This window comes from Ascaphus truei, chromosome 5, assembly GCF_040206685.1.
Source record: "Ascaphus truei isolate aAscTru1 chromosome 5, aAscTru1.hap1, whole genome shotgun sequence".
Lineage (NCBI taxonomy): Eukaryota > Metazoa > Chordata > Amphibia > Anura > Ascaphidae > Ascaphus > Ascaphus truei.
The window spans coordinates 11,829,881-11,846,276 of record NC_134487.1 but is presented as its reverse complement, the minus strand read 5'-3'; the positions used below and the strand labels follow the sequence as shown (position 1 = coordinate 11,846,276).

The window sequence follows — 16,396 nt, the reverse complement described above, 5'->3', positions numbered from 1 at the left end:
CCCTTTAACTCCTTTGTTAGGCAGTGTCTCATATTGAAAGACTTTCCCTGGAAAGGACCACCTGGTAATGCTAAAATCTGACTTCTAGGCATCTGAGTACTCTTCATGGTAACAATGCTATTGGCTAATTCCCCTAATTACAGCTGTACATCCTGAAAGAGTGCAACGAATGTTCCCTAATCTCCTCCAAAACCCTTTGAAATAAAGACTCTCTTTATAGTCATTAGCCAGGATTAGTGGCCACACAAATTCAGTATGGCAGGAATGCCAATTATCTATGGATTAAGTTGTAGGGAGCCTTAAAGCAGCGGGCATAGAGATGCACTCATTGTTAACTGCAACTGCTTCTTCACCTTGGATTTGCACAAGCACCTAGGAGCCCATTCATTAAACTGTGATAACGACATTTCCAGGCCAAAAAATCTCACTAAGGGGCTTACTCATTAAACCTGTGATTGTGCCAATCTCGCCCTACTGCACGGAAAGCCCCATTGCAGCTTACTCAATAGAAATCTCTCTCTCTCTCTCTCTCTCTCTCTAAATTATCTCTCTCTCTCCCCAAATTGGATGCTGTTATTGGGTGATTTTGCAGTGGTAATGTAGGGGTTTAGTGAATAAGGCCCTCATTGTCTTTGTAGTACAGGTGTGGTTTGATGGGCTTGTGGTAGAGGAAGTAATACATTGAGCGTTCCCTCTCGTTTTCAAGTATGTCCTGGGCAGAGTTATTTGAACAGTTAAAGATAATATATGTTATAGGCGTATGTAATGAACATAAACATACAGATTCCCAACAAGCTCTGAGAAACCCCAAACATATGGGCTTTTAGCTCGTTGTCCCTACGGAGCACTGAGTGGGATCTAGCAGACACAGGATTGGAAGAGGAGGAGGACTCTTGCATTCCTGTAATCAGTGACACAGTGATCACGTGATCCCGATGTCTCAGAGGGTCTGGGACCCTCCGTTACCAAACTCAAAGGGTTAATGAGGAGAAGTCTAAATGATGAGAGAGACAGTTGTGATTAAAACGGTCAGTCAGCGAGTGAGAGTCAGATGGACAGGGTTAATTACTGGTAGAGTCACAGTTTGCTACTAAAATAAGTGTTAGTGATAGGGACATACGTGTTAGGAATTAGGCATTTCTGTGTATTATTTTTTAAAAAAAGTCTGCAGTTATTGATTTTGTTCTGTAGTGAGCGGGTATTTTTCTCAGCCTCATACATTTTGCTGCTGTCACAGGCTTACAAAGCAACTGCGCACAAAATAACCGTATGAAATTGGAATTTACTGTGAAACACGTCAGTTTCTGCTTCTTTTTGGTGCCGTCAATGTTTATGGCGTTTATGTAAAAATGCGATAAAGTCCTTAGTGGTGCAGTGACAGGGAGAGCGCGGATAAGTTATTTTCGCCTGGTGTTTGTATCTCCGAGGAGCTGTGCCCAGTGAGGAGAGCGGTTATTTAGTGCTGTTGGATGCTGGAGATAGTTTATATAGCAATGTCTTGGAACAACTGTCTGGTCTCAATAAAAATGTAATTGGAACCATCTTTCAGAGTTTAGCCCACTAAGTACAAATTGTGAGCTGGGATCGGAGATATCTCTTTTATTTTGTTTTTACTCTAACCACTGTTTTGCTATCGTAAGTCTAGACATATTTTGTTAAGGTTACACCTGCAGTTTTCCACTGAGGTCTTGTTTTAACTCTGTCACTCTTTCCTCGCTCCCAAGTCCCCATGTCACGGTTTCACACGTCTCAGGTTTTTTTTGCCTTTATATTTTATATCAAGATTTTACGTGTTGATAAGAGACTAATTAGTAGGATATAACATTTGTAATTTAAAACTCCCCTTTGGCCGGTAACAAATACACAGGTTCACTTTGTACAGTGATAAACCTCCAAGATGTTTATATGTTAGGTTAGAGAGAATTCCTTAACGACTTTACATGGAGGGCAGGTGCAGGTTGGGGATTAGTGCTGGTTGGAGGGTGGGTGGGGGGTGGTGGGGTCAAGTAAATTCTGGCGACGTCTGTATTTTCTTTCTTTAACTACATTCATTTCTGAAGATATCCCATTGTGAGCACATTGACGTGTCTCAGACAGGGCTGCATCCCTGCCTTTCCCTCATTATCCACTGTAGCCAGGTCTTCTGGGAAATTATATGCAATTGCTTCTTGTCCATTTTAACAGGGACCCCCTATAAGCTTATGCCGGCCGCTTTTTAGCATAGCCTGGGTTAAAGAAGTGCAGAGCCAGTAAACCCACTCACAAATTGGCTTTTTTGACCCATTTCTGAAGATGGAATCTAGTGGTCCTAAAAAGTTCCTTTTTTTAGCTCCACAAAGGAACAATCCCCCCATCAAATATATATATATATATTTTTAAATAACATTATTTGCTTCTCCATTTTTACAACCTTGTATATTTGTTTCTTTTCCTCCTGTTTTTCCCACTTGCCTTTATTAAATGTCCTTTTCTTACAGGCGGGCCTGAAACATACACTATAGCTCAGCCATGTTCTGCAGTCCTGTCTGGCAGCAAAGTTGTTGAATAAATTCACCGCACTCCCTTTCTCTCCCCTTGTAAATGAGGGACTGGAAACAGTGCAGAGAGTGTGTGAGGCGTTAGTGAGAGAGACAGGAGCTTCTCTGAGGTCAGATATCTGCTTGTTCTGATGAAATGACGCTCCCCCACTGGGCAGCAATAGAGCAGAACTTTTCAATATTACGGCAGAACATGAAATCCCTGTTGCGTCTTCCTCTTTCCAAATTCAAAAGAGGTCGCTTTTCTGATATCTATGATTGGGCCAGTACCCATGTATTTAACCCGTTCCACTCCAAGATCACTAACAACAGCTTCACATTTCTGGAAGCCCCTTTGCCGACAAAGAGACAATACATTGGGAATGCTGCATCTGGTGTATTTATTTAGTGTATTCACACTGGTCTGTCCCAGTCAGTAAGTTACAATGTGCACCGTTACCGTGAGAATCCTAGTCCAGCTAAAGTAGATTGAAAATATCGGCAACGCTATAAACCCAGCGATCAAGTTGATTGAATCACGGAGTCTCACGTTTGATCAACTTGAACTAACGATGTATGTTTAATAAGGTAAAACGACTTGATAGTCGGCTTTCCACAAATCAAAGTAGTAATCAAATCCGTTTCACTTAAAATACACCTTTGTTGCCAAGGTACATCCTGTACTGTTCCCGTTCACACTTCTTTTCTTGTCTAGTGCACAAAAGACATGCTGTGAATTCCTTTGATATATTAACACACACAATGCTTCAACTCTGTATATAGAAACATACAGGAAGCAATAGAAAAGATGATGTTATATACAGAGTCTCAGTAAATTCCAGTGAGAAAGTAAGCCTGAAGAAGTCAATAATCTAAGAAAAAATGTTTGTTTATTTAAACATTTAACCAGGGAAGATACTTTATTACAACTATCTCAGTTACAGTACAGCATGCTCTGAGTTCCTTTAAATGGATAGTATACAATTGTACAATGGAATAAACAGAATTTGTAGTTATAGATACAGTATTGCTAATACAGTGCAGTGTCTGAAGGACAAAGATTCTGCTGCCCGGTAGATCAAAGCAGGGTGCTATTTTCCTGTTGTGTAGGAGGAAATCATGCTTTTTCATCGTGTATTGCAGTCACGCTCCCGTCTCACATCACTGACAGGTTTCCTATAGGGCTGTCCGAGTATGTTATAGACATTTTTCAAAATAATATTTGGCCTCAGATTGATCTTGTTCAGGAATATTAATTTATAAGCATGCCTTTATCTTTTTTCCATGCACACACAGAGCAGAAAGCTAATTTAAATCCACTGTATTTTATTTCTCCAAACTTACTAACTGCAAAAATGGCCCCAATTTCTACAGTGATGTGGAGTCTTGAAAAGCCTCGCTTCAGAATGTCTATCTCATCCTACCAGCAGGGAAGGGGTTAGCTGGTTTAAGCCATGTATTTTAAGATAGACAAGTGAGAAATCGGAGATGTTAATGCATGCTGTATGTATCATAATCTTCCATCATCCCAATTTACAAAGATCATAAAAGTGTAATATACGTTCACACTTTGATATGCAACTCACGCTTCTCATATCAGTAAACTGACATTTGGTCAAAGTGACCAGTCACAATCATTTACCTGGCAAATAGTGTCCTACTTAGGAAAACAAGCCATTTCTTGCCCAGAATGTAGACTTCCCTCTCGATCTGCTTCTTCCAATTGCTGTTCTGCACAGAATGCCAATTAACATAAAGATGTAGAGGTGTTCTGTATGTTATTGTTCATGCGCACAGAATTCCATATGTTTCCTTATTTCAGAACGGAATCGGTTGCCGAGAAGATGCTGACCAACTGGTTTACATTCCTATTGTACAAGTTCCTCAAGGTAAGAGCAATTGAAGCTTTACATATAGTAACTTCCACTTCAACATTGACACGCAGGCATGACCAGTTGACAAGTATGTGTATTGTGTGCCTGCCCCAGGTGGCTTAGCTTTGATAAAGGAAGATGTCCGGAAAACAGTAATTTTCTGGTGCATTCCTTATGGCATCAAATATACCAAGTTACTCGCGGCGTGAATATTTGTCATTCTGTGGACATGTTCCAATCTCACACTTTGTACAGCAGCGCCTAGGGTAAAGAAGTACATGGCCAGCCAATCTAGTCACTGATTTGTCGTTTTGGGTCTTTTCGTTGTGAGGATGGTTGTTGGCCGTGCATTGTGAAGCTGTTGTTGGTACAAACTAGGTACACAAAGAAGTTATGGGGATTAAAAAAAAGTGTCAAAATCCAGTAATGATAAGGGACATTTATGAGCACATGCACATCTCAGACAGACCCCCAGACCTGCCTTACCCCCCAACCACACAGTATTGGTTGGATATGGTCACTAAATATCCACACATCAGTGAGTGCATGGTAACTTTCAGTGACTTTAGTTATTTTATACTCTACAGAGCAAATTAAACTTCTAAATTATATTTGGCAGTTCTAGATTATATTTGGCAGTTCTAGATTACAATTGGCAGTTCTAGATTATGTTTGACAGTTCTAGATTATATTTGGCAGTTCTAGATTATATTTGGCAGATGCTTCAGCGTCATGGGTCATATGTACCAAACAGTCTTCTGCCGTGACATCTTCCGGCTCTGGAAGACACCTTGCAGCCCATTCATCTTCCACAGTGAACATATATAGATATTCCAGTATTTCCTTACTTGCGTGTTATAGTAAAAGCATGCATTGCCTACATTATTTATGACTGAAACATACAAATATAGAATTTGATAGCAGATTAGGACCACTTGGCCCACCTCGTCTGCCCACCCTCCTGTCTGCTGTAGAACGTCAGGCCCTGTCTGATCTTTGGCTTTCTTTGGTATTTACGGTAGCCTTATGTCGGTCCCAAGCATTTTTACATTCCCTTACTTTATTCGCCTCTGCCACTTCTGTTGAGAGGCTTTTCCACAAACTCAACACCATTTCCATGAAGACGTACTTCCTCCAATGAGCCGGCCACCCTCCAGCTTTGGAGAACGACCTCTTGTTCAAGCACTTCTCGGAAACATGCTTCCCACTTCTACTTTGTTGAAATCCTTTATGCATTTGAAAGTTTCAATCACAACCCCCTCTCCCTTCTCTCCTCTAAGTCCAAGGTGTACATATTAAGGTCCTGTAGCCTTCCCAGATACATTTTAATGCTGTAGGCCATGCACTATTTAGCAGCTCTTCCCTGCATAGCTATGTGTCCTAGTGCACCCTAGTAACGATCTAATTAAAAAGCTCACGATTCAGCCTTAGCTCCTGCTGGGCTTCCTTGTATAGCTAATCATAGCAACACAAATAATGATCAGCGGGGGGTGTTGTTGGGATTATACAGTTATGAGTCATACTGAGAAAGTCTCCCTACTTAACAGAAAGACTCTGAAAAACGTAGCTGAAAATGAGTCAGATAGCTAACCTTTTCCCTAAAAAAAAAGGCCTCTCGTTCCACTGCATCAATACACAAAAAGGTAGAGCAATGCCCCTCACCCCACACCCACATCTCTCTAATCAACTCTTTCACACGTTGTTCAGTGTTTTATGATTGAGAATATCAATTTTGGGGTTAATTTTACACTGAAACAGTCATGAAGTGTATGTACAGTATTGATATGTTAATATAATTTAATCCAATATTGCTCTGCTTGATACAAATGAAGAAAAACAGGTAGCGCTATGTCCTAGAAATTAGGCCGGCTGCCTATGATATAACTCTGACCCCTGGTCAGACAGTGGAAATGGAAAAGAAGTTATATCTATGGCGCTCTGCACTAAAAATCACTATATTACAAAATAATAAATAAAAATAATAATAAATATCAGTATACAACCAGTATCAGTGATGTGGCCCGTCCATTGAGGTGCTCCACGTGGTGTTAGGTACATGAAAAGATAAAAAAAAATCATAGCATAATACTGCAACAAACAATAAACCAACATATAACACACACTCAATACTAGACAAACGCTGAGAACAGGTGACAGTTACCAATGTAAACACATTTAATTAAGACATATCATGAATAAAATACATATAAAAAATGCTCTATTTGAGCCAAATGATGAAGTGGGGCAGGGGAGGCAATTGATACATGTTACAATGAGAGGTACCACATTTTAATCTGCATCACTAAAAGGGCCAGATCTAAGGCTGCGATTATAGTGCCTTGCGACGGCGACGCGACGTCGCTCCAAATCAAATACATTGACTCCGTCGCAAGCGCTTATAGTATGCGCGACGGCGACGAAGCAACGGAGCGGCAAAAAAAATTGAAGCCGGGTCTATTTGATTTTTCAGAGACAGTCGCCACATGTGATTGTCTCTAAACCAATCACAGACCGCGGCCACCCCCTTTCGTGGAAAATCTAATTATAACTTTTGCTGGCAGCGACGGCGATGGGTGACATCATCAGTTGCGTCGCCGTCGCCAGCACTATAAGCGCGGCCTATGGTGGCATAGCTCGTCCCATTTGTAAATCTTGAAACAAATTTCTTATTTTGATTTGGGACTCTCAAGATCAGTCTGCCTTGTACATAGACACAACCCTACTATCTATCCTCTTAATATATGGTCAATATTTCATGACCTGTCTCTGTTTAAAGTGAAAAGCTATTAATAGAAAGAGAAGTTATTAACCCATATACCTTCAATACTAATGTTTGTGCTCCTCAGGGAACAGCTGCTAATATAACCTGTGTTAGGTAGGCCCTGTACCTTGTGTATACTGCAGTTAAAATCGCCGCTGACGATTGAAATCACAAATCGTCTTGGTATTTTTGCTTCCTGTAAAGTATGTAGTCGTCAGGGAAAGAGAACTGAGAATCTGGTTGGGTTCCTGAGGAAGAAGACACAGTGTTATCTTGAGCTTCCTCACTGTACCCCCCAAAAACATTTATGCCTATTATGTTGAATGCAATCCATACAACTCTAAAAGTTTGTGGATGAAATAACTCAGGGCAAGGAAAATGGTCATCCACAAAAACACGAGTCGGACCAGGAATAGCTAAGGAGCAGAAGGAGAATTTCAGCGGCAGGTGTAACCTCTGTTAACCCACGCGTTCAAATGTCCGCAGATCGTGTGGTTTTCTGCAGTTGCGCGACCGCGGCCTTCCGCATTATAGCTCTTTTGGATCCGCTGTAAAATAATCATGTTATCCATCACCCAGCGTAATAAGTTAACAGGTTAAATAACGGCTGATACATTTGTATCATTCTCGATGTGATATTTTCTCCTTACATTGAAATGAGGGACGAATGCCGATATTTCTTTAAAATGGGCTCTTTCCCTCCCTAACGTGGAACGGCTTTGTTTAGAATGCGCCCTAATTAAAGGTGCATTGAAACAGGCCAGCTCCCTCTTGTTTATTTACATTGACATCAGCCTACCAAAGCCAAGTATAAGTTGACATAAACACCATCCAGACTGCTGTGCTCAGGCGCTGAAGCTGTTTCTTTCTACATGTACCCAACACCCGCTGGGCACGTTTATCTTTCTTGTCTGTCTAGCTCACCACACTATTAGTTACAAGAGTTGCTGTTTTGTTTACAGATTTCAGGTTGTGTCTAGCTGTGCCTGGGCACTTTTACAGCATCTGGGCTTATTTAAACAGTGCATATAACATGTAATTATCATGTGATAAATATCAACACACTATAATTAATGCATGATAACCTTGCCACATTTTCCCCCAGAGATCAGGGGAGATTTAATTTACTCTTTAACAAGCTGTTTATTAAAGGCAGAAATGAAACACAATTTTTTCTGATAGATCCATGGGACATGCGCCTAACGCTGCCATGTCTGAGCCTCCTTAGAAGTCAGAGCCCAGGGCCTCGTCCCCACTGCTCGCAGCTGCGCACGCCATGGCGTGCATGGGGCGAACAAGATACTGTACAGCCCTCTATGGGGCTGGCCCCAGTCACGGCCTGCGCGCGCCTGCCGAAAGCGCGATAACCTTTTCCAAAAGACAAGATTTTTGTCCTTTGGCGTGTCTTTTTGTCACGGTGGCGGTTCAGCCAATGAGGGCAAACCCGGCGCGTGACATCATGGCCACTCCCCTGCCACGCCTCCCCATGGGCCATAACCTAGATCTTGTCTTGGCTCCCCCTGCTCTTCTCAGACACGCGTCCCCATCGCGACCCCTTCACCGCGGCTGAAACTGGTGCACAAGCCACCAGGGGCTCCGACCCGCGTGTGCACGCAGTGACTGGGGCCGTGGTCTAAGGTGGTCTGTCCATTAAGCTGCAAAATACACGTTTCTTCACGGAACGACATCTCACCATATTCATGAAACAAGACTTAAATATCCAAACCATGACAGTTGAGGTAGAGATATATTATCAGCTGTGCAAATCTGCTTAATATGCAAATGAAGTAATATGGGGAAATGAGTACTGGTATGGTATTCAGTAAGTGGGGGCATTGCATTTAACGTGTGAAGTCTCTCCAGACCCTAAGCTACCCCAAGCAGCCAAGATTCAGGATTCCAAAGAGAGTAGAGATACAGTAGAAATAAAGGGGGTGTTGGGGGGGGTGGATAAGGCATTAGAGGAGATAAACAACCAGATATTCCTTATGTGATTCATGGATATGGATTAGTACCAGTACATATTAGATTTCCTCCAATGAGGTCACATCCAGGTGATATCCAGCATTATTGATTGTTTCCTTCAGGATAAGTTATATTGTATCTTGACTGGTCACTAACAGATCACACTTACTATTATATACCCAATCCATAGTACAGTCTTTTGTAGGAGCCCTACATTTGAATTATTATGGATGTTATTGCGTGAAGATTTCACCCTCTTTGGAGCACCCACTCTCTAAACAGAGATAAACAACCTAACCTGTTCAACTGGGTGAGAACCAAGTAATCTGATGAACCTGAGCTCCTTTAATACGCTTCATTGTCTGAGAGGCCAACAGCGCATTGTGAAGCAGCAAAACGGATCATGGGACAACAAGGACCTTAAAAAATGACACAGTGTGCTGAGAGGGACTCACTAGTCGGATCATAGTCTCTCTCTGTCTCCATGTTATCATAATTCCTCACTGCACTGTTATTCAAGATGTTTAATGTCAAAGATTCTACAGGAAAGCAACAATTAAATCCAATTAGTGTCTCAGAGGAACTGTTGGGCTGTTAGATGATGGTGCCATTGGTTGCCTCATACAACCGGTATAATATGATATGTTTACTGTTATCGCGCTCTTCCATTCCTCCTTTTATGTATACAGTACATTGTATTGCAAGGGTTTCTTCTGTACCCGTGAATAGAAAAGCCAGGCTACTGTAGGTAACTTCTCCTGGGCATCAGGTATATCTTTTTGCACTGTACATGTGGGGCTGGATGACTTCGGACCATTAGCCGAGGTTGAATTAGCACTTCAGACACAAACAAAAGATTTCAAAGATGCAGGTGACCTAAACCCTTATTTTGTCCAGGAAATAACGATCCTGCTTGGTCTCTGTTATGTACAGGAGTGTGCGGGAGAGCCCCTCTTCTCCCTGTTCTGTGCCATCAAGCAGCAAATGGAGAAAGGTCCCATCGATTCGATTACTGGGGAAGCACGTTATTCGTTGAGTGAAGACAAGCTTATCCGGCAACAGATTGACTACAAGACGCTGGTAAGTTCGGTAAAACGGAGGCAAACGCATGCAAACTGAGTCATTGTAACGTATTTGAATTACTTGGGGTTATGCGCAGTTATCCTTGGTATCTGTGTTACGCTACATTTTGCTGTCTTGGGTACTATCAGTAATGGAAACCTTGTACAGCTCAACCCCGTTATAACGAGATCCGTTACAACGCGAATCCGCTTATAACGCGTTGCATGCGTGGCTCCCAATTTTCATATCTATGAATACTTTACAACACGATTATTGATATCTTAAATACTTTATTGTACAAGGCATACAATTGTACATTATTTCTAACGCGATCCGCTTATAGCGCGATGTGATTCTTTGGACCCCAAGCACAGCGTTATAAGGGGGTTGAGCTGCATGAAAGAGGCCAATGAGCATGAAAGACATTGATGACAAAGATACATTGTGTTGCACAAGACTTCCTCAATCATGTATTTGACCCTTTGTGTCTTACAGTATATATTGCTATAGTTGTGGACACCTATTTTCCTTTCTGCCCTCACTGCATAGAAATTAAAGCTCTGTATATTTCATAATCATCAGCCTAAGCTTCCTGAGGTATTAGCAGTTTTTGGAGTAAGAACAATGTAACATTTGCAGCATGCTGATAGCACGGCCTTCTCCCTGATTACTCACACTTGGTGTGATAGTGATGTGAAGAAACGAAACAGTTAGTTAACCCAGGGGGGGGCACAAACTTTTTTCCCTGCGCCCCTCCTGTCGGCAGTTCCCCTCTCTCCGCTCCCTCGCTTACCTCGGCTCCGGCGTCATGACGTCTCATGAATGGCCCCGCGTTGCCATGGCGACACAGCTAAGAAGCAGCCGGAGCCACGGTAAGTTAGGTTTACAGAGGCCTTCGCTGCTTCCCCGGCACTTAATTTAAGTGCCTTCGGGAAGTGCGCAGTGCCTCTGTATACCCCCTACCCCCCCGAAGTCAGTCTCGTGCCCCCCCTGGGGGTCACGCCCCAGTTTACGCACCGCTGAGTTAACCTACTGTTTAACTACCCAGATTATGTACCTGTACATACGCAGACTCTGTCCATTTTCTAAGCTCCCAGTCTGGCTGTGATGGTGCTAAAATGATGCTCTTATGGATAATGCATCTGCTTACATCAGTTATTGACTATTTATATGTATGAATATATTTATGTATATACTGTAGCGCCATTAATGTGCACAGCTCTTCACAGCAGTAATACACGTTACATAATATAAATAACAAATAATAGAAATAAAACATAATGGGAATAAGTGCTTCAGACAAAGTGACACTTAGGAAAAGGAGTCCCTGCCCCGAAGAGCTCACAATCTAATTTGTAAGTGGGAAGAGCGTACAGAGACAGTAGGTGGGTGTTCTGGTACGTGAGTCTGCAAGGGGCCAATGTCGATGTATGAGGTGTATAGTATCAGCCACGGAGCCACCTTTATGATTTGATAAGGATGTGTGTTTTAAGATGGGTCTTAAAGGTGGATAGAGAGGGTGCTAGTCGGGTATTGAGGGGGAGGGCAGCAGAAAATAACAACAAGTTTATCAGAGACACATTTTATATTGTGTTTAATGGATATTTTCCTTTGATATACCTGGTGAGCCTGATCTATGAGGAACTGGTCCATTGGTCCATTACAGCGTCACACAAGCTGCAGTGAACCGATGAGTGAAGTATGTGAATGAGAATTCATACAGATCTGTTTGACATCTGATCGAACGTTGTAGGACAGAGGTGTAAATAAGATACATACCGTACAGTTGTGTTTTGCGGCTTATTTATAGACCTCATTGACTACATCATTCTTGCCTATATTTGTATATTTTTTAGCATGCACATAGAACAGGAGATAGGAGAATCCAAGTGAGTTATTTGGAGAAGATTTGATGATTTTAATTCAACAATAAGAATCTTACAAAGCAGTGGTTACCAAATTATTTACATGTTATCCCCCTTAACCTCCCCCCCAAGGTTTTCAAAAGAATAAAGCTATTTTTACTTATTAATTGGGTTATTGGGTCAGAGAAGCTGTTTCTTTGCCGCTATCTCTGACCTACACTTTTTTTAATGTACGTTATGTCCTTACCTTTTCTATCTCCCAGGGTGTATGTCACTCCTGTCACTCTAAACCTTCTTTTAAGACCCTCTGATCCCCTGGGAACAAGCCCCTGTTGTAAAGGAAAAAATAGTGGCCAGAAAGTAAGAATGCAGAAATACTCAATGTTGTACAAAACAGAAGCACCACAAGTGACATTTAATAAACCGTCAATGCGCAATCTTATCCATCAGTGTATGTGCGATATTGCATCACAATCTCAGCACCTCTGCTTGTCCTATGTGTGTGTATAGAAGGAGGAATGTGAAGCTTGGGTCCCAAAGGGGCTACCATAAGTACAGCAGAAAACACTTAGAGATTCTCACCATGTGCACAGGAAACTTCTCCCTGTGCTGGAAGGCCATTTTAATGCGCTCATAGTAACTGTTTGCTGACTGAGGCCTCACTGTACACATGTGCAATGTCTCTCCTTCTTTACATCCCATCTGCCTGCTTGGCACCATATCTTTTCCCAGTGAAGCACAACATTTCAGAGGCTTGCCCCAGAATACTGTTGCACCAGACACCATATTACAATATATTGTGACTTAATGGCCTGGCTCCAGAAAGATGAGTGAGTGGGGGACGTCCAACACGTTATGTAAAAGAGACCCCAATAGAGTAGTAAGCATTATTCTGGTGTTGGAATCTATCTTGTTAAACTCCAATGGTTATACTCACATTTGGTGAGAAAAAAACAGGCAAGTCACAGTCTGTGGCAATTTCAATGGACGACGTGATGTGTGTGGGTTAGCTCCAAAGAAAGAACAGAAAAATACTATAGCACAAGACATCTCTCCTGCTGTGTAAGCAGGAAGCTTTTCTACCTGACTGATGAGCCAAGTGGAGACTGGGTAATTCTCTGTCGCTGCAATTAACCAGCTCTCTGCTGGACTCATCAGCCAGAAACAGGCTTCCTATATGGACAGTGGCGAATTTCCTGTTAGGCCCGGACACAGGATGGCAAAAATGTATAGAAGTGAAGAGGGAAGATCCAGTGCAACAGCAAGCAGCCAAATGACGTCAGATCCGCAGTTGAACAAAGTAGCTTTGTTGGTATGGACACACACTGGTGAAAACAGCAGGCTGCAGCACAGCCTCCTCCTCCATATATATATACTTTTGCCGTGCTCGCGGGCCTATCGGGCCTGATTGGAAGTCACTGAGCTGCTGCGGCCGCCTCCTTGCCTGCCGCCCTCCTTCTCCTTCAGAATCGCAGTGTCAAATGACGGCGCATTACCATGGCGACGCAATGTCGTGCAACGTCAGAAGGAGGAGGGTGGAGGCAAGTAAGGAGGTCGGCCGCAGCGGCTAAGTGCCATGAGGCGGCAGATTTTCAAATCCACCGCTGTATATGGAGCCCCATTTAGATAAGGGTTAAGGCCCTGTCACACTATGCTATTCTAGGGGCAGAGAAAATACAACGAAACGTACCAGTGCTGTCCGACTCCTAGGTAGAGATCGTGAACCTGTCAAAATCCGATCCCCACACTGAAATCCAAAAGCGCATTGCACACTATCAAGTGTGGGTGGGTGCATCCTAATCAGCCTGATACACCCTCATCCATCTGATACATCCTTATCCCTCTGTTCCACCCAGATTTACGGAAATCCACCATGTACTTTTATATTAAATCCCCTTGCGGATGTTGAAAAATCTGTTTTGCCCAGACCCATAGAGAGAAAGGCTTGAGCACTATATATATATATATATATATATATCCTCTCAAAACTCCCTCCAAATAACATAGGGAGAGACACTTGTTGCCAAAAAGGAGCACAGTTTAGATACCTGGGGGCCTATTCTATAAGCCTCGATAAGCCACTTATCGGCCAAAATGCCTACTGCTTATCAGTAAGCCTCGATAAGTGGGCCATGAATCGCCCACATTTACAGCCATCACAAAAAGATCCAGAGGCCCCTTATCAGTAGGTTCTGAAACTCGTGCAATTCTAGTAGCCTCGATTAGCTTATCGCGGCTCTAGAATGGCAAGTTTCTCCCCAAATCCTCACATTAGGAAAAGTTTGCGTGAGGCTGGTGAGAAGCTGTTGAGAAAGGCTGCGAGAGAGGACTTTTTCCTGCATCGGATTGATGCCGGGAGTCTCCGTGGGCTGACACCCATTAATATCAGCACCGGAGACCCCCGGCATGAATCCCATGCAATAAAAATGCATTTACAGGCAACTTCATTACCATAGCGGCTCACCGCGAAGGCAATGAAGGGGTTAACCCCTCCCGCTACGCACCCGGTGGGTATAAACACACACCAAGGGCCAAATATCACCTTCACCCACCCCCACTACCCACAATAAACCGTGCACTGGTGGTTAATCCCTTCATTGCCTTAGCGGCCTAAATGTCTCGTGTCGTGTGACCGTGAGAATAAAATGCATAGGAGATACCGGCACCCCATAACGGGGCTTGTATCTCGGGAAGCAGGGGGTCCCCAGACCTCAAATCAATGCGGTTCTGCTCCGGAGACCCCTGCTCATCTACACTATTAAAATTAATTTTAAAACACCTCGATCTCTGGCAAGATTTGCACAGGGAGAGGCGGCTCTCTGTGCAGCTCTCTCTGCAGCTAGAACAAATCGCCGGATTTGGCCTTTTCCGAGAGGCGATCATCACCGCGCCGGCTATTCGCCCAGTTTGGGAATTTTGCTTTCACAGGTAATGGAGGCTTTCTGAATACCGTGATAGCAGCGCTAAAAAACAGGCGGCGAAAACGGCCCGGCGATTTTTGTTTATGAAGGCTTATAGAATAGGCCCCTGGAGAGATATTCTAATGCAATATGCAAAGTATATTTCAATGACTCTCACCCCATACGTCATAAAATGATTTTCATACAAACTATACAAACGTGCCTAAGGCTGAGGCCCCGGTGGCGGCGCTGCACGCGCACCTGCCAGGCTGACGGTGTGGCGGCGCTGCACGCGCACCTGCCAGGCTGACGGTGTGGCGGCGCTGCACGCGCAGCTGCCAGGCTGACGGCGCGTGCACCCGAGATCCCCGGTCTGCGGTGAGCTGCAAGGGGAAAGACGGGGAGAGTGGCAGGGGGCGCGACCATGACGTCACCCGGCAGGTTCGTCGTCATTGGCTGAACTGCCGAGGGGCGTGGCCAGCGCTCCGTCACGAGTTGTGAGCACAGATTTCCTGTCCTCAAGGAAATCTGTTCGCACAATGTGGCTGGCAAGGTAGTTATTGGGCCCGGCCCCATTGTGGGGCGGTTCTGGTCATAGCGGCGCTGCAGCAGGGACTTGGCCTTATGGCCCTTGTGATGAAGGTGGTACCGGTGCCAGGTCCAATTGGATCAGAAGCCACAGCCTCTGTTATTCAGGGCAGCAGCTCTAGCATTGAACTATCTCAGATGCTGGAGATCTCCTCTATCACAGCATTGTCAGCAGCTCTACTGAAAGCCAAAGCTGCCTTCTTGGGACAGACCTGCGGAAATCTGAGGGTGAAAGGAGTGTCTTCCTCTAGGAATGCATGCAACGGTCCTATAGTGCTGCAGAGATCAGCCATGGGAGTGGGCACTGCAGGTTTGTTTGTTTGTTTTTTAAACGCTCCTCTTTATTTTTCCATAGGAATCTGACATTGCAGCTTGTGCGGCCAAAACATTGTTTCCCCATTGAAAAATAAAGAGGAACCTTTTCTTTTTTAACGTTGAAAAGTTTGTTTTACAGCACGCTGAAACAGGAGAAAGCTTTCGCATATGATTGTCGGGGTGAATTCAGGTGATAACTCACAAGTCTGTCACCTGCAATGCATCTGAATTGTAGCAAATATTTCAAACGATTTGTGTTATATTCATGTTCCGTTTTTTTTACTAGACACCACGCAGAGTACATTACAGAGCTGGGTAACTTAATTGCAATCCCACAAGGCTCTTTAAATGTATAGGTCAAATTATAGAGAGCTGGCTGTGACTGACTTGATGAATAGGATATTCTGCTATAAATAATAGCTACCCACCTACGATGGAAATAAAAGGATGAGAAAACATGTGAAACCTAACGGAGAAAATATCACAGCGATCAGCCCAGAACACAGAGTATCTTTTAAATATTAAAGTGCCATCTAAAACAGTTACTTAA

At 43.4% G+C, this 16,396-nt stretch overlaps 1 protein-coding gene across 1 annotated transcript in view; it reads left to right on the top strand.

Moving 5' to 3' along the window:
- The window catches only part of PLXNA4 (plexin A4), a 796,616-nt gene that overhangs the window by 668,376 nt on the left and 111,844 nt on the right, over positions 1–16,396 (top strand). The window contains exons 23-24 of the mRNA XM_075599345.1: positions 4,339–4,405; positions 10,050–10,196. Coding sequence (XP_075455460.1) covers positions 4,339–4,405; positions 10,050–10,196 — 214 coding nt within the window. The remainder of the gene's footprint in view (positions 1–4,338; positions 4,406–10,049; positions 10,197–16,396) is intronic.